The following is a 23,268-nucleotide window of genomic DNA, read 5'->3' on the forward strand; positions in this document are numbered from 1 at the left end:
CACACGCAAACTACCGAGTGGAGCCCCATTTCGGGAAAAGCTCGCCGCGTACGTACTGCGCAGGACCGACCGAGAATCGAGAAACTTCACTTTTCACACGCAACACTTCAGCATCGCAGGAGCTGCTGCTGCCGCTTGCAAACTGTCTTGCGAACTGTCAAAGTGCACACGGTGAGAGCGAAGCTAGGCAGCGGGAGCGCTGGTCCGGGTGAAACAGGGAGCGCGGGTTGACTGAGAAAAAAAGATGGACGCCATTGTTGAAGTTTGCTGCTGCTGGCGCTGGTGCTACTGCTGAACGGGTTGACTTTTCCTGCTCCGTACACGACCCGTGACGATGGGAGCAATTTTCCGCTGCTAAGAGTGCGCACGTGTGCGATGGTAAAACTGTGTGTCGGAATCGCTTGCGGACGGTACGAGCTAGTGCGCTAGGGATCGATTTTGCCGTGTCGCGGATCGAACGGGAACTTTTCTGTTTCGTTACGATTTTGTTCGGGCAGCAGGAAGTGTGTGCGGACGGGAGGGCCGAGCTTGAAGTGATTGGGGGGAAAAAAGGCACCAGAGCACCAGGCAGGTTGAGTGTGCAGGAAGCTTCAAGTGTCCAGTGTGGTGTTGTAAAACAGAGCAATCCTTTGTTTAAACGTAGCTAGAAGCTTATATTAGTGGTGCTGGTTCAAGAGGTTGGTGGAAAACAGTGTGAAAATTGCCACTGCTCCCAACCTAGTTTTCCCAGCCCTGCTTCCCTATACGTCACACCAGCAGCACCAGCGTGTCTCTGTGTGTGTATGTGTGTGTTTGGTGGTGGAAAATTACTTCATAGTTTCTGTCACTGGCACTGCTGTCCCATCCCCATCGGTCGTTCTGGTCGTCCATTCCTGAATGTGATGTCCGTGACTGGCGTGTACTGGCAGAGTGCGTGCCTGTAGCAGGACAAAAACCCGACCGTCAGCATTACAGCGTCCTTTCCCAGCCAGTGACCAAAACAGAGTACCGCCCAGCGAGCACAAAGCAAAAGTGGTCGCTAGTGCCGAGGTAGTGTCCGTGGAACATCCGATACCTGGGTCCATCGGCGACGATGTTGTACATAGGCGGCAGAAGTAGCTGTGGCATACTAGCTTTCACGTTTCTACTGTTCTTTGCAATCTCCATTACCCGTAGTGCCGATGAGCCAACGACAACAATCAAGTACAACGTGTAAGTAGCAGTACTTTCAGTAGCAGCTTCAAAGTCAGGGACCAGTCAGGCATCGTGATGCATCATCGTCTTCTTTCTATCTCTTCCAGTGTCCAAGCCTGGGCGGCCAAACTCGGCGGTGAACTGTGGCATTTGGGAGATTTTATAACTAGGCGAAAGGAGGTGGAAGAGGTACGTCATATCCGCCACCCGAACAGCTTTGTCAGCTGTTTGTGGCCACAAAACTCGTACGAGCACTGCCGAAGGATAGCATGCGATGAATTGAAGGAAGCTTGTCGTTTTTATTCATGAGTAATCATAATGATATGCCCCCCCCCCCGTAATAAGCTTGCGCTAGAGCGGGACGGTGGAATAGAGGAGAGCCATCCATATCTGACACCTCATGATGGTATCGATTTTTGGTCCGTCTAGCTCGCACACACTTGACAAGCAGCGTGCGACGGTCGGAGGTGCAGCAGCCGCCAAGGCTAGGTTCCCGGACGTACGCGCACGTGCTTTTCGTGTGCGAATTTGTACACCGTACGGCTGGATGATGATGTTGCCTCAAAATTTATCCACTATCTTTCGGCGTGTCTCTACGAAAAAGCAAACTGACTGTAAAGACAGAAGACACGATGATGGAAGACCTTTTTTTTCTCTGTTCGTCTTTTTGCAGAGTTTTAAACAAGCACAAGTAGTTAGCAAAAATGGACAAAAAATTGTCGAGGAGATGGCCAAGGATCTCAAGTACATGATGGATGCGAAAGTGAGCGCCGTGAAGGTAAGATTTTGGGATGTTTTCTTTCGATTTCGTTTCTATTATTAAAAACTCGCCGCTACTCTGAAAAGTCGGTTGTTATTGATTTTAATTTGCTAATGCCAAAGGGGGATTTTGATTCCAGGCGGCTAGGTTTGGAAATCGGGGTGCTTTGGTCTGCCACATTTCGGTATCGACGACACGTGATGAAACTAGTAATGTGCCACATGAGAAATTCATGAGAGATTATTTGTATAATTGAAAACATTTTGTTGTATCATGGGGCTTCAACTTAATAAGCAGTATTGATTTAGGAATCATTTTAATAGAATTGGCTCCATGCCGAACCAATGTTATTTATTTACTTAAGTTATTTTTATTCCTTAGAAACTTCTACAACGATACGTGATTATAGGACGATCTAAACAATTATGTTCCCACGAACTTCCAATTGCTTTGTTTACTAAAATTAGCCATAATCAGACGGTTAATTGAACCCATCTAAACAAGCATCATAAATGTTCAAAATTACACTTAATTGCATAGTAACAGGCGCACCATCGAGTGTGACTTTTCCAACAAACGAACCATTTTTAAATGACCTTCCAGTGAGTTGCCTGTTCACTCATTCACCAACCCAGCAAGCATGCAGATTTACTTGTGGACATTCCACACCCTGCTTTGCATCTTCCCTTTGGTGTATCCGGCTCAACCCGGCGTACTACGTGCGCTCGACGCTGGTTCCATTTTGAAGGGTTTCGCATCGCGCAGGATTGTGCCGAAGCGGATCGGGCAATGTGTTGGGCAGGATAAGTTACCCATTTTCCTGCCCGATATGCGCATTGGAGCACACAATCGAACCCATTCTACCGTTGCCGGTGAAATAGTGTTTCGGGAAGATTTTCCAACCGGCTGGGCAGTAGAGTTATCGGTGAAACAGTGCGCAGATCTGCAGGAACCCGGCAGCTGTCGGGTGTTTTTGAGTCAGCTCCGGCAAAACGATATTTGTGGCTGGATTGCATCGAAGCAGTCGACACACGGGAAGTACTACAACACGATCAGTCCGAAACCGGTATGTCCATTCCGACGGGGCGTGTATAATGTGTCTGAACAGCTAGTAGATGACGAGGCGGGCAAATATCTTCCCGGCGTGGGGAACACCTTTTGGGAGATTACGATCACGGGAAGTCGGAAAGAGCGGCAAGTCCTTTGCATCGTTGTGCAGTTGAATATTCGACCGAGAAAGCGTGCATGAGGAGGTGGTTTAGTAATGATTAATTGAGGATTTCAATAAACACAACTTTGAGCAATGGAATGGAGGACAAAGTACCCGGCTGAACTGAAATACGGTTATTACTTTTAAATGATGTACCTTAATTGTATGTGATCACGTAATTATGGCTTGTTGACATTCATTACCCATCTGTTGTTAAATTGCCCTCTGACGGATGGCCATTTCGGGAATTTTGAGTTTAAAAAATCGGAGGACTAAAAAATAAAACTATTCGTTGAACTGGAAGTCAAAGAGGAGGGATGTATAGATAGAGATGTAAAGGTAGACGACGTTATAGACTCGTTTTTATGCTTAAAATTTATTAAACCCGTAATAAAACAAATAAAAGGTTTTTTTAGACACATATACTCAATTTAAACCCAATTCTGTCCCGTAGCGCATCATGGATACGGCGGAAAACACTGCCATATCGTTCGACGAGGAACCGGTGAACCAAAGCTTCCAGTACTACAACGCGAAGCAGATGATCGAGCCGGGTGAAATCATTACCACACCGATCCCGATGATCGACGAAGATCCGGCCGACATCACCACACCGATACCGCCGAAAGAGATCGTACTGACGAAGAAGCGTCACTTCTTCAACGAAGCCGTCAACACGACCGTCAGCTCGGTGCACGTACCGACGAACGTGTACGACCGGGCGACCGAGGTGATCAAGGCGATCAAATGGTCGGAAGCGCTGGACTCCATCTTCTACAACAACTACATCGGCGACCCTACCCTCACGTGGCAATACTTTGGCAGTTCGAGCGGTTTCCTGCGCCAATTTCCCGCTACCAAGTGGGAACAGGATCCGGTCGATCTGTACGACTGCCGGCTGCGGTCGTGGTACATCGAAGCGGCCAACAGTCCGAAGGATATGCTGATCCTGGTCGACAGCTCCGGGTCGATGACGGGCCAGCGGAAGGACATCGCCAAACACGTCGTCTCGAACATCCTCGACACGCTCGGACCGAACGACTACGTCAACATTTTCACCTTCTCGGAAGAGGTGGCGGAAGTGGTGCCGTGCTTTCGCGATACGCTCGTGCAGGCGAACATGGGCAACATTCGCGAGCTGAAGCTCGGTATGGACAACATAGAAACCAATGAGATCGCTAACGTTTCAGCCGCCCTCACCAGGGCGTTCGAGTTGCTGGAACAGTTCCGGGAAACCCGCAACGGGGCCCGGTGCAATCAAGCGATCATGTTGGTCTCGGATGGTGTTCCATACAGCTTCGACGAGGTGTTCGAGCAGTTTAACTGGAAGGAGCTACCGTTCATACCGGTGCGCGTCTTTACCTACCTGATCGGGCGCGAGGTGGCGGACGTGAAGGAGATCAAGGAAATGGCCTGCCGGAACCAGGGCTACTACGTGCACCTGAGTACGATGGCGGAGGTGCGGGAAGAGGTGTTAAATTACATACCGGTCATAGCGCGCCCGTTGGTGCTGAACAAGCGGGAACATCCGGTCGTCTGGTCGGAGATCTATGCCGATGTCGAAGTGAGTGATCATCGGCAGTTTCTGATGTGAAGTTTAGTATCTGAATATACATGTTGTACTTTTTTGCAGGATCCCAAAATGACCGACTGGTTGTGGGAGATTAAGGAACGAGCAGAACAGAAGGAACGCTTCATCGACTATCGGAAGAATCGGGTGTTGTTTTACTCGCCGGAAGAACAACATCGTCGGATGATCATGAAGCAGCGCATGGTAAGTGCTTTTTGTGGCCAGAAAAGCAAAATCTTAAATTCGGATTAGTTAGTGCTCGATTGCCTTTGATTTGTTAGAATAGAGTTGAAATAAAATCGCCTATTTATGCCGATTATCCTAAGGCGTCCTCTAGAGGATTTAAGGGATTTATGTTGATACTACCCCTATTCCAAATAGTGTAATAAAATTTGGTTTTCCCTGCTTTTTTTTTGTAGAACCAAGACCCGTACTCGAACAATCAGAAGTACAACTTCATGACGACCGTCTCGGTGCCAGTGTTTGATCGGCGAGAGAATGCGGTAAGTGCAGCATGAACAGCTAAGCAATTTACTAGGATTCATTGCAGATACCCAAGTCCGTCATCCGTAAACGGGAAAGGTAAATTCTGCCCAAGGAGAACATCTCACCATACGTTCGCTTCGTTTTTTGGGCATCGCCAATGAAACAAATTGTTTACACATTTTTCTACTACCTTTGTGTGTTTCATTTTTCAAATCATTCCTCTTTCACTCACTCACTAACATCGTTTCGGCTGCTTCTTTACGTTAAAATGCGTTTTATTTTTCTACCACAATTTATCAGACATTTCTTTACAGTGTGAGGCTGAGTTTTGAATGCGTGTAGTCGGTTTTTTTTAGTTTCGTTCTGCATTTGTTTTGATGTTTTTTATGAAACTTTAATGATTCTATATTTTTCCCGTTTTTTTTTTGCGCGCGCTACGATGAATCTCTTTATACACGTTACACCTGTACACGTACCTTCGTACTCCCATATAACGCTTTTATTGTGCATCAAAAACCGAACCTACCGGTCGTACGGATGGGTATATATGCTTACCAACTGTGACCGTTAAAACGAACGCGTGGATTGCGTACGACTGAACTTAAGAACATCACCGAAGACATACTGATGAACGAGGCATACTGGGTGACGATCACGCGAGAGGTACTTATACCGCTAAGGAGCCCTTTAGACACACACACAAACACACATAGTCGTGCGAGCGAAGCTAGTTACTTGCCACCATTGTGTATCGATACGTTACGAGTTTGCCAGTTTGGGGCAGTATGCAGAACCAAAGCGTATAGTTGAGATGAAGTTCATCCCCGTTGTTACTTTCGTACACGTTTGCCGTATCCTAGTGCCGTTGTTTTGAAAGCAGTTTTCAACTAGGAACGTACCAAAACCCTAGTTCCGAGAGTATTTTAATCGTAAACCCTTATCTATAAACGTTTACCGCCGTGTACTGGCCAGTTACTAAGGTTGCCGTTTGCAACGAACGTATAGCGTGTTAGCGTACATTTGCTAGAGTATTTCACGGTTTCGTTTCTTCACAAATAGTACTAGCTCCTACATGTAAACGTAGGCTCACATCTAGCTGCAGCTCTAAAACCCGGTTGATGGAATTACGTTTGACTAAATCCATGCGTTTAGAGTAAAAGCTGCAAATTAAAAACAAAAGTAATGTTCTAAAACTCTTGTACTAAACATTAACCACCTAGTGGGGAGGTACGTGCTCTGATGCGTGGGCAAGTTGGATAGATAGGTTTTTTCTTCTTCGTATAATCCTATAATCTTTCAGTAGTTTTCAGTGACAATGTCTTTCATCAATGCGTGTGTGTGTGTGCTGCGTTTCAATTACATACATATACATATATTTGCGTGTGTTTGGTGTGTGCGTGCGTACGTGTTTTGCAAAGTTTCACAGTTACTAGAGGTACAGTGTTCGAATGAGTTTTCTTCTCCCACCCTTTTATGTATCAGGGCGTTAAAGACGCTAAGTACAACAAAACAAAACAAAAAACACACAGAAACAAACTTACAAACACAAACGTCAAACACAGCTGCTACTGGGCAACTGTTGATGTACACTAGTTTACATTTTATAGCTTAGTACTTTTATGGTAAGAATTTTATTATCATTAGGTTTTACTTTTATCTACTTTTTTTCGGCCCTATTTAGCTCCACAATACGATCATATGATATCTGCATCATAATACCATTGTTACAAATTTAATGGATTAATCTGTTTATTATTTTTGATTTTTTAAAAAATATATTAAGTATTGTGGAAAAACGGCATCGGACAATATCGCATCGGACATTAACGTGACAATACGGCATCGGACCGTCATATTTAATAAATAAAAAAAAAATATATATATATTGTGGAAAACATACGAACAGAAAACAGTTTTTATAGCATCCTATGCGTTCTTCTGTTATATATTTTATTTCTGAGTACTTAACGGCTCAAAAAAGCTTTTATAAAATGTCCATAGATGGCGCTACAATCACTGACTAATTAGCGATTGACCGATGTGTATCGTTTAACCATAATTTTTATTTTACTAAATTTTCAAAAAAACTTTAAAAAAACTGTCATTTTTCTAATACGAATTCCATGAAAAGTTATTAAAAGTTATTATTTTATTTGCATTGCAATGCAGTTTTGTTACACACTTTATCACAATTAACATTAATCACGCTCACTTTCACTCATCTTCCTTCACGAATCTCCATCGTCATAAAGTACTTTAAACGCATCACTCCTCTCATCCTGTTGTTATGATAATGTTTCGTTATGGATCGTTTTAATCTTAGTACTTTCCCCTTTCAGTAGTGCGTTTTTGATTCACAGTTTTTGAGCGGTTTTGTATTTTTCTTAAACACAAAAACCATTCCCTCATTAGCACTCTCGTTTCATCTAGCTTTAGTTTTAAAGCATAGACAGTTATTTAACGTTGAAGTTTCACTATCGTTCATCTAATGGGTTTTTTTCTTCTATTTACTATAAGTACATTAGTATACGACATTTTTGACAACCAAACAGTCTAGAATGTAGCAGCGCTAGTAATACGATTAAAAATGAACAAAAACGTGTTATGGTGTAAATGCTAAACCAATTTCATGTTTTGAACCCATGCAGACGCGGGTGGCCAACATACTTGGCGTAGCTGGAGCCGATGTGCCAATAGCGGAAATTAAAAAATACCTTAAACCTCACCTGGTAAGCAAGGGTTGTGATGACAGCGATTTGCGTTGGTTTTTTAGCTAACTGCTGATACGTTTACTCTCGCTCTTCCATATCAACTAGCTTGGTGTAAATGGATACGCCTTCATTGTCACTAACAATGGCTACATCCTGACGCATCCAGACTTCCGTCCAGTGGTAAGCATCGCCGATTCGCTTTGGTAGCGAACATTTCTGACGATTATTTCCATGCTTGTTTCTATTCGTTGCGGACAGTTTCAAGATATTCTCAAGCCAGCCTATAACACGGTCGACATGATTGAGGTCGAGTTGACCGATGACGACCAAGGGCCACGAGATTTCAATAACATGCTGCTTAATGTAAGTTTTCTTCAAAACCAGTTGAAGCCGGCACTAATGATGGCACTGAATCTTTTTGTTCCGATTCCACAGATGCGTGAATCTATTATCAACCAGTCTACTGGAGCCAAGTGGATACGTGTGAAGTACCACTTTGACGAAATGGTACGTAGCTTAAGCCATCCCCCGCCTCCGAATGGTTCTGAGAACCGGCGTCTTATTTTATTTCACATGCATTTTCACAGAAACGGGTTTCGCGTACCAAACGCCAGTACTACTGGACACCAATTAAAAACACCCCGTTCACGCTGGTGGTTACGTATCCCGAGACGTACGGCGTCAATCGGCTGCAGATACGCACGGAGGACGAGATCCACCGTATTCACGCTAAGGGCAGCAACGTGGCCAGCTTCTTCAGTGGCAACAATTGGAAAATTCATCCCGACTGGTAAGCGGTTCGGCGATGCGAATCACTGTAATCAAACCCCACAAAATGATATCATTTCTCTGTCCTTCTCTCTCTCTCTCCTTCAGGGTGTACTGTAAATATTTAAACGAACACCCGAACGAAACGTTCGGTACGCCGGAGCTGGAGTTAAAGCATTTTCTCGAGCGCATGAAGCTCGGTGGCTGGAAGTGGCCCTCAAACCGCACGCCTCCCCCACCCGAACATGCCATGTTCTGTAAGTTCTGCGCGAATGGAACGTTCGCCTCCATACATGTTAGCTTAGTGATGTACGAGCGAGTCGATCGCGAAACTCTTCGCTCGTCCCAAATACGTTCGGAATCCGTTGTCATTTCTCTTTGTGTGTGTGTGTGTTTTTCCTGCTGTCTCTGTTTACTGTTTCCGCCTATTCTAGACCGTTGGTTTACCGGTTTACGTTTTGTTTTGTATATGTTCGCCTCGTTCGTTCCTTATTCGATGGGTCGAGCAACATTCATTTGTGACTCATTATGAATTTTACATGTTAATATCGTTTACGTTTTGTATTTTCTACTACCGTTTTTTGTGTTTCAAAAAAATCGGTTTCCATGTGTTCCATTTCATGTGTTTGCTTTCTTTCCATCTGTGTTCGATAAAAAAATGTAGGCGCCTCCACCCTTCTGTCTTGAACGGCAACTTGTATGAGTTGCGACGCGCTCCCTGTTGCAACTGCCATCTTCCTGTTGTCTGTTTTTGCGTTCTGAAATTGAGTAATTATAATGGCTTTCTTTTTTCCCATTCTTTTCTCTTCTCTACACACCTCTTCACGTTTCCGCTTCACGTTTTCATGGACCATGAAACTCGTGACGTCTACTACTATAATCTCAACATCATCGTCATCATTCGTCGGTTTCCTCCAACAACACATTACCAAACCCCACAAAACTCGATGTGTGCCATTCTTCTGTGCCTGCGTGTTGTGCCTTCGCAAACAAACAAACAACCAAACCAATCCATCACATCACCAACCTTCTCAACCGTGCGATCGTTACTGTAAACTAAATATCGATGCTTTTCTACCGTGTTGATGTCACCGGGCATTTATTGGTGTTTAATATTGCTATTTCTCTCCTTTACACTCGCTGTCCGCACACTCATGCTCGTGTTGTGCTGTGTGGTATTGCATCTCTTCACGATTGTGCTCGAATTGTGTACTTTCTGTGTCACGCACCCGTACAACCTACATCACTAAACGTTTTGTGTGGTTTTTGATCGTTCACTTCTCTTTCTATCTCTTTCTTGGTTCGTTGGTGTCGATATCCGTTTCTTTCGTACCTACTTTGACTCGTGCGCTTCGATGAAATCGTGTTACTCACTGTGGCTTTTGTTAATGCAATGAATGGCGCCCCCAATTGTAATGAAACGTGATTTACCTCCGTTTTCTTTCGGCTTTGAACGGCTTCACCGGGCAATGGCTAAACCGTGTGCAGCTAATATAACGGGCAAATTGCCAGAGAAGGATTATTATTACTGTGAGTAAAGCAACGCTCGTCGTTGAATCGTTGATTTGCAAAGCACGTATAAATCACGAGCATTTATCACACCACCACCACCACCACCACCAGAGTCCCTCGTTACCACCTTGTAAACAGTTTTGTTTTCCACTAGCAACAGTAAACTTCGTTTTTGGACTGTAGATTTTCCAGAGTACCAAGCAGTTTGGTCGAAAACAAGCCATGTTTTTTCGTTAGAGTTTTTATCAACATATTTGAAGTAGTTTTCCTAAGGTTTACACGAGAAGAATATATTCTACTTTTATATTATAGTTTTTCTAGCCAACCTGTACATGACGTACGATATAAAACCATCATTTCAGGACCATCCTTTTTCTCCTTCAATTACTCTTACTCTTAAATTGTTCATTTTTTATTGAAGAATAGGTTTCTTGCTAGAATTAATGTGAGACAAAAATTAAACTAATTTTCATGAATCAATTTGGATATTTTTTGATTTGTAATTATTGTACTCAATGGAGACGCCTGGTGAGCTGTTCATGAAGCACCAGGCGCCTCCATTAGAATATGATAAAATGTTTATTTTTAGAGGAGGTTAAACAAATATTAGAGTTATAGATTGCCTTAAAAATAACACACAAGTTTTACACTAAAAACTACGGACCATTGCACAACAAAATCTTATTCGAATGCTTTCGATAGTGTCTGATGTTTAGCATGCAACAATGGTACTTAGCAGAGTTCTAGAGTGCACAACCAATAGTTTCACCCCGATTTCGATTATTCCTTTGCTCACCTTGATAAGTATATGTTTTCACTCTCCTCGTACCTTCTGCACTCCTCATGTCCTCAAGTCCCTAAGTCTACCAATCGTTTGTTCACCTTCGTTAGGGAGGTCTGTCACATTACGTTTTGTGGAATGGTAGTAGCAGCACAATGTCTACGGCACCTACTAACAGCACCCACCCAATCGTGTTTCACAATTTCCCACCCTTTTTGCGAATGCGTCACCAGTGTTGTACAGTCGGTTCTATTACACCCCTTCTTTCGAATAGTTGTGTTTGTTCACCTAATCACCTGATTTTATTATTACTATATGCTGTGTATTTCTTCACTGTTTCTCTCTCTCTCAGTCTTTCTCACTTCCACCACTGATCTCTTAGAAAATATCGTTTTATTTTGCATTTTGTGTGAGCACTATCACCTTTTTTAAACATGCATATGTGTGCAATTTTTGTCTCTTTCATTTTGGTTTTGAAAATCCACCTTCTAGTGCACCGATACAGCTCCACCGGATCACACCGGCAGTGAGAAAGCAGGCTGTGACTATGGTTTTAGTTAGACATTTGTTTTTTGCACCGATTTTTTCCATTTTTCCATCCTTTTTTTTCAACTCACTGAATCACCGAATAGTTACCCGAAAACAAGCCTTTTTGTGTGTGGTCGATACCTTAGTTTTGCTGTTGGTTTTACGTGTCTATTGATCTTCGTCGCTCATGGGCGGGCGTTTTCCTTCTTAATCTTACAGGCGATCGCGGTTTGATGCAGGCGCTCGTGTATGACGCTAAGGTCACGGAATGGTTCTCCAAGAACGTTAGCGGGAGCGGTGGAAACAAGGACGAGAAAGGGTAAGTGGATAAGATTGTGTAAAAAATCCGAAATTCATTTGTAAAAAAAAAACTATCGATTTTTCCTCGTGGAGCACATTAGTTCTATTGTTTATCCTTTTAAAAATAGCTAATTATGTTCATTTGATCATTTGTTTTTGCTTAAAAAGTTTTATTTATATTACTGCAAGTTACCGCTAAATAAACATCATATTAACACAACAATTCTTTTTCCCCCTTTTCCCATTTTCCCTCTGTATTTTATTACTAATTCTTGCACCGATTGTATTCACGCGTCCACTTCGATAATCATTTCCCCCATTTAAAAATCCGTTCCGTTCACTTCTACTGCGATCGCTGGGCATTGATGTGTACTTTGGGTAAACTAATTTACTGTAATGCTGTATATAAAACATATTTCTCTACCAATCCTCCCTTATACTAATATAACGCTAACAAATTGCTGCTGCTGCTGCTGCTAAAATGTATTTGTTTCGTCCCCGTATCATATAAAACATTCTCAACCTATCCAACATTTGCGCACAAAAACATCCTTTTTTTTGTATTCTTGTACAATTGCCTTCATTTAACACTTTAAAACGGAACAGTCCAAGTCCTATTGCTGTGTTGATGGGTTTGCTGCCAAGGTAATTAAAGAGGACGAATAAAGAGCGTGTGGCAGAACATATTATTTAGATGATTGTGCAAACATATATATTGGAAGCACAGTATTAAGCCGGAGTTTCAATATGTAGCACCGTACTTATTATCTCCTGGTTATTATCAGTATAAAAAACAAATGGAATTTTAATTGAACACTCTTCAACCATTCATTTAGTACAAATAAGCCAAAACGAAGCAACTTAAACGCATTGAACCGCTTGAAAAAAAAAGTATGAAAGGTTTGATAATATTCTATCAGCAGTCTGGAAGAGACATCAATTTTACAGAGCTGGGAAAGCATAGAATTAATCGCACCTTTATTCCACACTAACCGCCTTTCCATCTATTTCCATCCTTTAGGAACGAGTTTAAGCAACGTTTCGGCATCACCGTTTCCTTTCTGGCGACACACTCGGGTTTAACACGATGGCAAGAATATGCCACCGGTGCGGACGAATCCAAACAAGCCGAGTAAGTTTTTTCAACAACTACTATCATGTTCACACCATTCACAACTCTCACTATTTTTTTCTGATTTATTCCAGGCCTGACTTTAGTGAAACGCACAACCGTGCGATCGACGAGGTGTGGTACAAGCGTGCGGTAGAGCTGTACTACAGCAACCGCAACCGGAAGGGGGCGGACGGTGAGAACGGTAAGGACGATAGCGATCGGAACAGCTTCGTCTACTCGGTACCGTTCGATGCGGGCAATCGGAACGATACGCTCGTTACCGCGAGCCATGCCATTTTCCACACGGACGGGACGCGCGAAGCGCCGGTGGCGGTGGTAGGCTTCCAGTTTCATCATTCCGCACTGTACACGCTGTTTAAGAACATCACCAGCCAGTGCGGGCACGGCGATCCGCGGTGCGAGAAGACGTGCTTTACCGGCGATTATCAGTGTTACGTGATCGACAACAATGGGTTTGTGGTGATCAGTGAGCAGCTGCAGGAAACGGGTGCATTCTTTGGTGAGGTGAAGCCGGCGTTTATGCAGCGCCTGCTGGACGATAGCATCTTTCGCAATGTGACCGTGTACGACTATCAGGCGGTTTGTTTCATGCCGAAGGGCTCGATCAATCTCGGTACGGTACTGCAGACGCCGTTGCGTTTGCTCTGGTGGATTCTTACCAATACGCTTTCGTACCTGGTTTGGGTGGTGATGCAACTGTTTCTTAGCCTGGCACAAGCGTACGATGAAAGTAAGTATTGGAGAAAGGGAAAAGTTGCTTGAAAACCCCTAAATGTATGCAATGTGCTTTTTTGTTTGCAGTATACGACACGGGTGCGTATGATGTGGTACCGGAACTGGGCGATCTAGATGATCCAACGCTGAATCGCTACAAGGAACCGGAGTTCAACAAGGTACTGATCAACCGTACCCGGCCGGAGCCGTGCGATCACGTGATCACCCTGTACGAGCTCAACATGGACGTTGATCCGTCAGTGTACACAAAAGAGGCACACCAGTGCGAACGGTACGTTCTGCTCTTGCTTTCGCCAAACCCATTGGATGCTGTTTCTAACTCGTGTTTTACTTCCGCAGACCGTACGTGGTGCTGCCGATACCGTCCAGCAATCTTCTGCTGCTAGTGCTGGACACACTCTGCCCACTGCCCACCCATGTGCCACAGCTGTCGACGTGGCCGGTGGAGCACGATTACAATGCTTCGCTCGCTTGCCACAAGGCCCGCAGCGATCCGCTCCCGCGGCGAAGACCACTTACCTGCATCAACAAGCATGCAAATGTAAGTACGGGAGGATGCATTTTTCCACATGTTTGTGTACACTTCTCCTAATCATTTCTTTGCTTGTATGTTCTCCACAGGAAAGTGTGATCGAGCTGTGCGGTGACGGTAGCATACCCAGGTACAACGTTGCTTTACTGCTTGCCCTGCTAGTGTTCGGCCAGTGCATAGTGCAGCGGTGCGCTGCCGGTGGCATCTTCGCTTACCTCTGAGACGCATCGTGAACGAGTCACTTTCCGTTTGTATCGATTCTTTTGACCACAGTGTAGAGACAACCGATGTAGCGTGCTTATTCTAACGGCCGTGCGGTGAATTAATTCCGGATTAGAAGGAGGAGTGGGCGTGAATAGTAAAACACGATCGCAGTGTCATATACAGGAAACAAAAGGGCAAAACCGCGCGATTAACCAACAACCGGGTGACAACATTCAATACGGTGCGAATAATTAGAAAATGATATTTGTTACATTCGGTCCGGGCAGCTTAGGTGGAAAACGTTCAGGGGTACAGCGACAGCGCTGTCCCCCGAGCCGGGATGACTATAGTAAGTAGCGCAGAGGAATGTATTAGTTGTTGATGTTAGTTTCATGTTGTTTAACACAAATTCTATTCTATTGATTCCCGCTGCCGAATCAAATAGCTGTTACTACCATCAACTGTTAGTTTGAATCTATTGCTGTGTTATTTTTTTACACCATAAGACGTTTCATTTGCATTTCTAGCCTAATCTTGTTATACTCATGTGCAACTATTCTTTCGTGATCATGGAACTTATTCGGGTACCGAGTGTGTGTGTGGAATCGATGTAGCACAATATATGTTGCTTAACAAGCTCTCGGCGATATTCGGTTGGTTCTATAGTACCATTTTAGATAAATTAGAGAATATGATAGGTTTTATTACGAGCTACAAAAAACAGGGTTAGCTCAATAAATCGTACAGCTTTAGGTTAGGAATACACAGGAGGTCCTGTTTGGAATATGTCCACCCGGTTGTTGGTTCCGCGTTTTTGTTTGCTCATTGAACCAAAATGTACTGTTAGTAAAAAAAAAGAAAGAGTGCAAATGAACTACCAAACGACGCAAGAAGAAGAAAACATTACGAAACAATCGAAAAACACACTTACATACTCACACAGCAAACAAAAACCGGAACAGCTTATAACGTGAGAGAGAGACAGAGAGAGAGAGAGAGAGAGAGAGAGAGAGAGAGAGTAGGAGGATTAGATAAACCAAACCACTTGTTTCCACAATGTACACACACACACACGACGAATCCACGTTTATCACACAATTTATCGCGAACCGTTTTTGCATTCCTTTTGCTCCTCTAATCGCAACGGAAGAGTTTATTATCACGTGTGTCCAAAGCTGCGAAGCTATTCAACCATAACTACGGGAGAGTGGCGCCATACACTACCAAAAGAAAAAAAAAATTGGCGTCACGATTTTCTTATCTTTGTTACGATAGTAATACGAAAAATGTCGGCCAACTTTTCTTAACGCCTTTGCGCTCCAACACGCGAATTTAACTCCGACACACACACACACACAATGCTTCATTGCCGTTCCTTCTGTGGTATCGTTTGTGTGAAGTTAGGAAGATGCTTGTTGAGGTGAGGCAAAACGGACGGATAGATTCAGTTGATTATTCACATAGCGTTTAATTGCTGCCCATTTGGCAGCAAATCAGCGTCACGAGACAGGGATCCTTTCAGATACTTTACAGCGTATTGGAAGGGGACTAATGGTGGGTCATACGACTTTTACCATGGATCGACCTGGAGTCGAGTTCGTTCCTATAGGTATCGAGTTCGACCCGGCGGTGCAACGAGTTCGGGTGTCGATTACGGGACGACCCCAACTTGTTCGAACTACGAATGCGACCCGTACGATTCCGGAACGCTTACGAATGACTCCGACTCTCTGGAAGGTTCGGGTCGACCCGCCCATCACTAGAGGCGATTTCAATATATCTAGTTACACGAATTTGCTATCAATACTACTACCATTACCTATTTACTATTTAACTACTACGGAGTGCGCAAAAAAAAAAACAGCCACGGAGTCATTTTGCTGTTGTGCTTTCAGCGACTTCTTTTTTACGTTGTTTCTAGTGAAAGATGGATTTTACACGCCCTACCGTAACAATCGCTTCGCGTGCGCTTGCATACTCAATCAGGAAAAACGAGGGGAAATCACTACAAAGGAGCGTTTATTAGGATTTTCGTTTGATCCAATAGTTTTGTTTGTGCATTGAAGAAACGAACGCATTTATGAGTATAATCGAGAACGATAGAGAGGGTCGAAAAGTAAAGCGTAAAACTTTTCGTCTAAAAAAAAACACATAAATCGAGCTACTAACAACAGGGTGACAGGTGACAGGTAATTGCTGCATTACCCTGGGCCCAACCCAACTTTTCCCCCAAATTTGCCTATGGACCTTACCATGCCTACGTAAGAGAGTGTCTACCTCTCATAGCTGTTGCGCAAGGATGTTTAGCAAAGAACAAAAAAAAAACAAGGAAGTTGGCAGGAGTAAAACAAACCCAAATGTTAATATCTCATCCCTGTTTTGCATCCAGGAAGATGGTGGCGTGTATGGAGTAAAGTAAAGTAAAGCGGTTTTTTTTCTTAGAATTTAACAATAATCAATCAAGCGCGACGAAATGTTTGCTTCCCGACTGGGTGTGTGAAAGCAGTGAAAGATTCTTGAACAATGTGACGCAGACAGACGGATGATTCTTTTTGATAGTAGCAATCGAAGTAGGAACCATGATGGTTGGGTGAGGTATTGGCAAAAACTCAACGCGCATAAAAGGAAGAAAATTAAAGTTTGTAAAATAGCGGAAAAGAAAAACACACACACACACACACACCTTAAACCCGTGAAGCAAAAAAAAGACAACTTTACCATTGTCCGCCTATTATCTTAGCTCGCAGTGCGCGCAGATCGAAACACCGGCTAGTGGCCCGGACAAGGATGCAAGGGGAATGCTCTAGCTTTAGAAAAGTAAACCAACAACAAATCAACATTCAATTTGACATTTGTTTTGCCTAGATTTAATGGCTGCGATGTAGCGAACGACGAATGGCCATCTTGCCGTGGCCAGAAGGAAACGATTTAATTCCTTCCCTTACAGTACAGCAAACAAAAAACAAAGGGAATCATAAGAACCTCCTGTTGTAAATTTCACACACGAGAACGCGCTCTAAGTTGTACATTCACAGCACACAACCGTACAGAGGAAGAGCCATTTCCGATTGCTTCTGCTCCGAATTACACTAACAAAGCGAACCAACCAAAAAAAAAAAAAAACAAGTAAAACAATCTCCTATATAGTTAAGACAGTTAAACGAATGTGAGGTCACAAATACACTATATAAAAAAATCAGACACCCAACACACACACACACACACACACCCAACACACACACACACACTGCAGAGCAGATTGCAAAAAAAGCGGGACAACAAAGAGAGGCGAAGAAGCAAATCATCTAAAAGAAAATCCATTTCGGTTCGGTTTTTTCAAATGCAATTTTTTGGTAATAAAATAAATCTGTGATAAAAAAAGCAAACAAACAGAAGCAGAAAAGCAAAACGCGACAGATTGCACGGGGTATCACACGGTATCACAATCACTGGGTTAGGGTATCACAACAGCAGTTAAATGTGTCCTTCATACGGCAGGACCGAGATTTAAATCCCATCCGGGTCGTTCCTCCGTAGTGAGGACTGACTAAGTGGAATCATTAAGTCTAATAAGCTACAAATGGCAAGCATGACCTACAGTGGTCGTTAGGCTTGACTTTAAGAATTTTTTTGTATGTCGTAGCTATTTAGCCTGTCACGGTCTTGAGTATCGGAATCTTGATTGGCGGATCCACCTAGGAGCGGAAGGAGCGACCGCTCGGGGCCTCATTGGTTATGGGGGCCTCTTCGTCGAGGGAAACAGGATTTACTCACAAACGAGTTACAATTAGAGGAGCCTTAACTGCCATTCCGCTCAAGGTCTCCAAAGTCGTTGATCCGCCACTGAGTATCACATCTGTTATGTGCGGACAAAAATTAAGTGTCCCCATGATATGTCTAAATGAAGACTTGTCAGGGACACTCGACAGTCTTGCTGGGTTCTCCAAAATACAACACAAGCTGATCAGGAAATCAAAGAGAGCTGGAGTCTTCATCCTTCTGCACCTTATTCCTAGGCACCCTAGAACATTCATCTAAATAGTGAAGAAGATCCTGAACCTTGATCTGGGCAATCACAATTCTTTTAGAATGGAAAAAAAGATATCTGGATGGACAAGACAAAATCCCTAGTCGAAGATATCCACTTCAACGTATCCAGAGAGCAGCATAGCAAAGACTCATAATAGTTATCAAACTATTATCAGAGTATCCATTTCAAAATTCCTTTGAAAACCGAGACGGAGGTGAAGGACTCGGAACAAATAATTTCTGACATTTTCCTGAAGCGTCCTCTAGCGGGATCGCAGGACACTACTAAGGCAATTGGGATGACCAAATCGTCTACTGTAGTGCCTATCAACTGAGAGTTCTCACCCAACATTGATTCCAGATCCAGAGTAAGCTGATGCATCGAAGGATGGACAACATTTACCTATCGCTCATCATCACAAGTACAACTAGAGCCATCTTCGCGTAAGCAGGTAAGCAAAACAAGACACTTACAAAGTTGGTAAAAAATACTAAAGAACATTTAATTTCGGAGCAATCAGTCACGTGCACAAACCATCCTACGTACTATAAAAGAAAATTTTATTTTCTTCATCCTCCACGATCTCGCTAGCGACGATCTCCGTTCATCTTCGTCCGCTCTTCGTCAACGCGACGTCCCCCTAGTAGCATTCGGAAGCCACGTTTTCTATACATACACATTTATATAAATCGAGAAGAAAAGAAATGATTACATCAAACAGTAATACACACCACTATAGTAGCATCTATATCCGTTCGGGGTTTTTTGTTTGTTTTGTTTCGTTTAATTTCGTCCTCTTCGACTTCCAAAGAAAGGGGAGATTTGTATCTTGTCTTTGCCTACTTAGATTCCTTTTCGATCATCATTCGATCATCAAAGTTATTCGTTCATCATTTGCTTAGCAACTACTTATATCCTCTTCTCGCGCTCCTTCCTTGTTTTGCTCTCTCGATATACAGTGCGTGCCGTGTTTCGTGTTTCGGCGTCGTTTCCAAGCACTATTGCACGCTTCTGCATTTCTTTCCGTGTTTTATCCCACTTGATAAATGAGTTTCCGTTTTGTTTGTTTGTTTGTTTCATTTCCATTTCACCTACATATTATCACCGTGTTCGAATTACGAAAATGTTTATAGGGTAGAAATGAATCATGATGAATTTGTAATGAACTCTAATTAATGCATAAGAATAAAGGACAATTGAATTCACACTCGCAAAGAAACCAGACGTATTACATCTATCGCTCTACAATCACGATATCACAACCAGTAAAATCTCTACATTTTGGTCCTTCGAACCGGATCGTGTGTCGTGACTTGTATCCTTGTACAATAGTGAATTAGGGCACTACGTGTTACCAATTCTCATCCAGTTTTGTGCAAGCCAGTTCCGGTTGTACTAGGCTTACGGTGTAGTACAATCATCGCCCCGCTATCAAGGGCACGAACATTGAGTATCCTACTCTACTGTAAAATTCACGATACCCATCCATCGTGAATTCCTTTCGAATCATCGCGTCTGTTCGTTTCAACATCCGTGTGTGGTCACTCTGCATCAAGAGATCGAAACATTCCCACGGAGTGTGCATGTATGTATATGCGTGTGAGTGTAACTTTCGTACATCGTTAGTGCTGTGCTCAGTGATAGAACAATATTGTGAACAATCATTATCACGGACCTTCCTGCCAGCCGATTACTAGTGTGTTTTTGTGTCATCCGTGCTCGCGTGTGAAAGTGAACCGCGTTCCGTCAACCCAGACTTCCGTGAACAATCGTCCTTCTCATCCGCTTTATATTTCGATAATTGTGTTAGTGGAAGCGTCGCTTTATCCAAGCTTCGGTCGACAACCTCATCACCATCGCGCGCCTATTTCATAGCGTCATCTCACCACCATCTTGTAAAGTAAAGGTGTTGTTACTACTGCAACCGTGCTAAGTGAATCGCGTACTTGGACTTGCGTACAATTTTGCATACAACAAAGCTTTCAGTGCGTATCGAGTGCGAAATATTTCATATTTCACTATGGATAAAAAAATTAAAAATGTGCTGTTGAAGAAAAGGCAATCCGAAGCATATATTGCGCGATTAGAGGATTTTATGTCGAGGTACGATGAAAATCAAGTCGATGAGTTGTCCACATGCCTAGAACAGTTGGACTCACATCATAATAGTTTCATAAACGCGATCGGGAAACTAGAGGAACTAGATGACAAAGAAGATACTATTGAAGCGTGCATCAACGATAGGTGTGATATGGACGAACGTTATAGAAAGTTGCGTGGTTTCTTCCTCAAACATAAACCAATGGAGAACCATACAGTGAACAATTCATTGCTGCTTTCGAGCACCGCAGCTCTAAACAGCTCAAGCACAGTGAACATTCGTCTTCCCAAAGTCGAGCTACCGACTTTCGACGGTGATGATACAAAGTGGTTGACTTTCAGAGATCGATTTGTTGCTATGATCGATTCTTCGCCCGAAATCCCACCGATCATGAAGCTGCAGTACTTGCTCGGTACCTTGAAAGGTGATGCTGCTCGGCCGTTCGAGCACACATCGTTGACGGCTGACAACTATGCCGTAACGTGGAAGATGCTTCTGAAACGATACGACAACAAACGCATGTTGTGTCGCGAGTACTACCGGAGACTACATTTCCTTCCATCGGTGGACGGAACCAACGTGGATGACCTGGCCTCACTCGTGGACGAATTCACGAGAAACGTGAATGGACTTCGGAAACTGGATCAACCCGTGGATTCTTGGGACGTGCCGCTGATAAACATCTTGTTCTTAAAACTGGACTCCGAATCACTATGGGCTTGGGAACGACACTCGTCAACGTCGCCTCAAGATAAGTATTCGGAACTAATCAGTTTTTTACAGGACAGAGTTCGCATTCTACGATCAACACTCAACCTGGAAAGGAGCAAGGAGCTGGTTGCGATCACGGTGGCCGGGGTGAAACACAAGTCGAGTGCCGTGGTCAAAGGAACTACATCATCCCCATCACATCGTCGTTCGCAATCCTATGCTGTGACCACAGGGCGTGAGAAGACAGTCGCAGTGAAACCAACATCGTGTTCATTGGGTTGCTCGGACCGACACCCACTGCGCACGTGCCCAGCATTCGATAGAAAGTCGGTGAAGGATCGTCGGGACATCGTGGCAAAGCTGCAGTTGTGTTTCAACTGCCTGTCAATGGATCATCAGGTTCCTGAGTGCAATTCAAAATATTCGTGTCGGTTTTGCAACGCGCGTCACCATACACTGCTGCATATTACATCACCAGCACCAACAACCACACCTTTCGGTCAACCGAATTTTCCGGCAAAAATCAGCATGTCAGCACAATCAGATGAGGTCCAGGAAGGCGACATGGTATTACTAGAAACCGCCATAATCACCATTGTAGACGACCATGGCCAGCAAATCAAAGCACGAGCGCTGCTAGACTCCGGATCTACTTCAAACTTCATCACGGAGTCATTGGCTAAACGTCTGCAAACGCCGCAGAAAAGGGTCAACATCGTCATCACTGGCATTGGGCAAGCAGTACAGCAAGTTAAAAACTCTATCGTGGCTACTATTGAATCTCAAAATCAAGAATTCAGCACTAAAATGGAATTCTTTATTTTAAGGGCACCCACATCAGACATTCCTTCGGCTCCAATTGATGTTTCTTCATGGCAGGTTCCTGACGTTACACTGGCTGATCCAAATTACCACACTCCAAGCCAGATCGATGTGGTAATTGGTGGGGAGGCCTTCTGGGAACTGCATACAGGCCGCAAACGAGCACTTGGTCCAGGCAAACCATGGCTTATGGAAACACCGTTTGGATGGGTGGTTGCCGGAAATGCAACGCACAAGAAAACACCATCCAATAGGACTGCGTTATTGAGTGCCGCCATCGTATCAGAATCACTCGAAGCCATGATACAACGTTTTTGGGAGCTAGAAACTGTTGATGACGGACCAGCATTCTCAGTACAGGAAAATTACTGTGAGGAATACTACACATCAACAGTAAATCGAGAACCTTCGGGCAGGTACGTGGTCAGACTTCCCCGAAATTTTACTAACGGTGCAACCCTGGGTGCTTCACGAGAAATTGCGGATAGGCGCTTGCTGAGCGTAGAACGTCGATTGAGATCCAATCCTGAAATGGCGAAAGCTTACAGTGCATTCATGGAAGCATACGAAAACCTCGGTCACATGAAGAAGCTTCCCGAGCCTGTAGATGATACAATCGAACATTGTTACATACCGCACCACGCTGTCGTCAAAGATTCCAGTACCACTACCAAGGTTAGGGTAGTGTTTGATGCATCATGCAAGACCTCGTCCGGCTACTCCCTCAATGACACATTACTAGTAGGCCCGATTGTCCAAGAAGATCTGTTTTCCATCATCCTGAGATTCCGTACACATGCCATAGCTATAGCCGCTGATATCGAAAAAATGTATCGCCAAATACTACATCACCCCGAAGATCGAAGTTTGCTACGCATACGATACAGAAAATCCACCACAGACCCAATCTCTACTTATGAACTGGCTACAGTAACGTATGGTACAGCATCAGCACCCTTTTTAGCCACCAGAACACTTCAACAAATTGCACGTGATCATCAGCAGAGCTTTCCTGATGCGGTCGATCCTGTTCTGCACGATTTCTATGTCGATGATCTTCTATCTGGAGCAAGCAATATCGCAGATGTGGTAAAAAAAGTAACTCAGATAACTGCAATGCTGAATTCAGCAGGAATGGTGCTTAGAAAATGGGTATCAAACTGTCCAGAAGCATTAGAAGGCATTCCTGCAGAAAATAT

At 43.8% G+C, this 23,268-nt stretch overlaps 1 protein-coding gene across 6 annotated transcripts; it reads left to right on the forward strand.

The window, feature by feature from the left end:
• The first annotated feature begins 126 nt into the window (after positions 1-126).
• On the forward strand, positions 127-17,528 carry LOC118512916 (voltage-dependent calcium channel subunit alpha-2/delta-3). Of its 6 annotated transcripts, XM_036058059.1 has the most exons (21): positions 127-1,191; positions 1,281-1,362; positions 1,847-1,951; positions 3,598-4,707; positions 4,777-4,917; positions 5,133-5,216; positions 5,806-5,862; positions 7,848-7,928; positions 8,016-8,090; positions 8,169-8,273; positions 8,346-8,417; positions 8,498-8,700; positions 8,787-8,935; positions 10,167-10,208; positions 11,719-11,818; positions 12,406-12,444; positions 12,821-12,931; positions 13,006-13,664; positions 13,736-13,940; positions 14,009-14,210; positions 14,291-17,528. In XM_036058059.1, the coding sequence occupies exons 1-21, from the start codon at positions 1,073-1,075 to the stop codon at positions 14,420-14,422; spliced, it is 3,873 nt and encodes a 1,290-aa protein (XP_035913952.1). In that variant the 5' UTR covers positions 127-1,072; the 3' UTR covers positions 14,423-17,528. The 6 variants fall into 6 exon arrangements, with proteins under 6 accessions (XP_035913952.1, XP_035913954.1, XP_035913955.1 ...); XM_036058061.1 differs by lacking the exon at positions 12,406-12,444; XM_036058062.1 differs by lacking the exon at positions 10,167-10,208.
• The last annotated feature ends 5,740 nt before the right edge of the window (positions 17,529-23,268 follow it).

Source organism: Anopheles stephensi, chromosome 3 (assembly GCF_013141755.1).
Source record: "Anopheles stephensi strain Indian chromosome 3, UCI_ANSTEP_V1.0, whole genome shotgun sequence".
NCBI classification, from domain to species: Eukaryota; Metazoa; Arthropoda; class Insecta; order Diptera; family Culicidae; genus Anopheles; species Anopheles stephensi.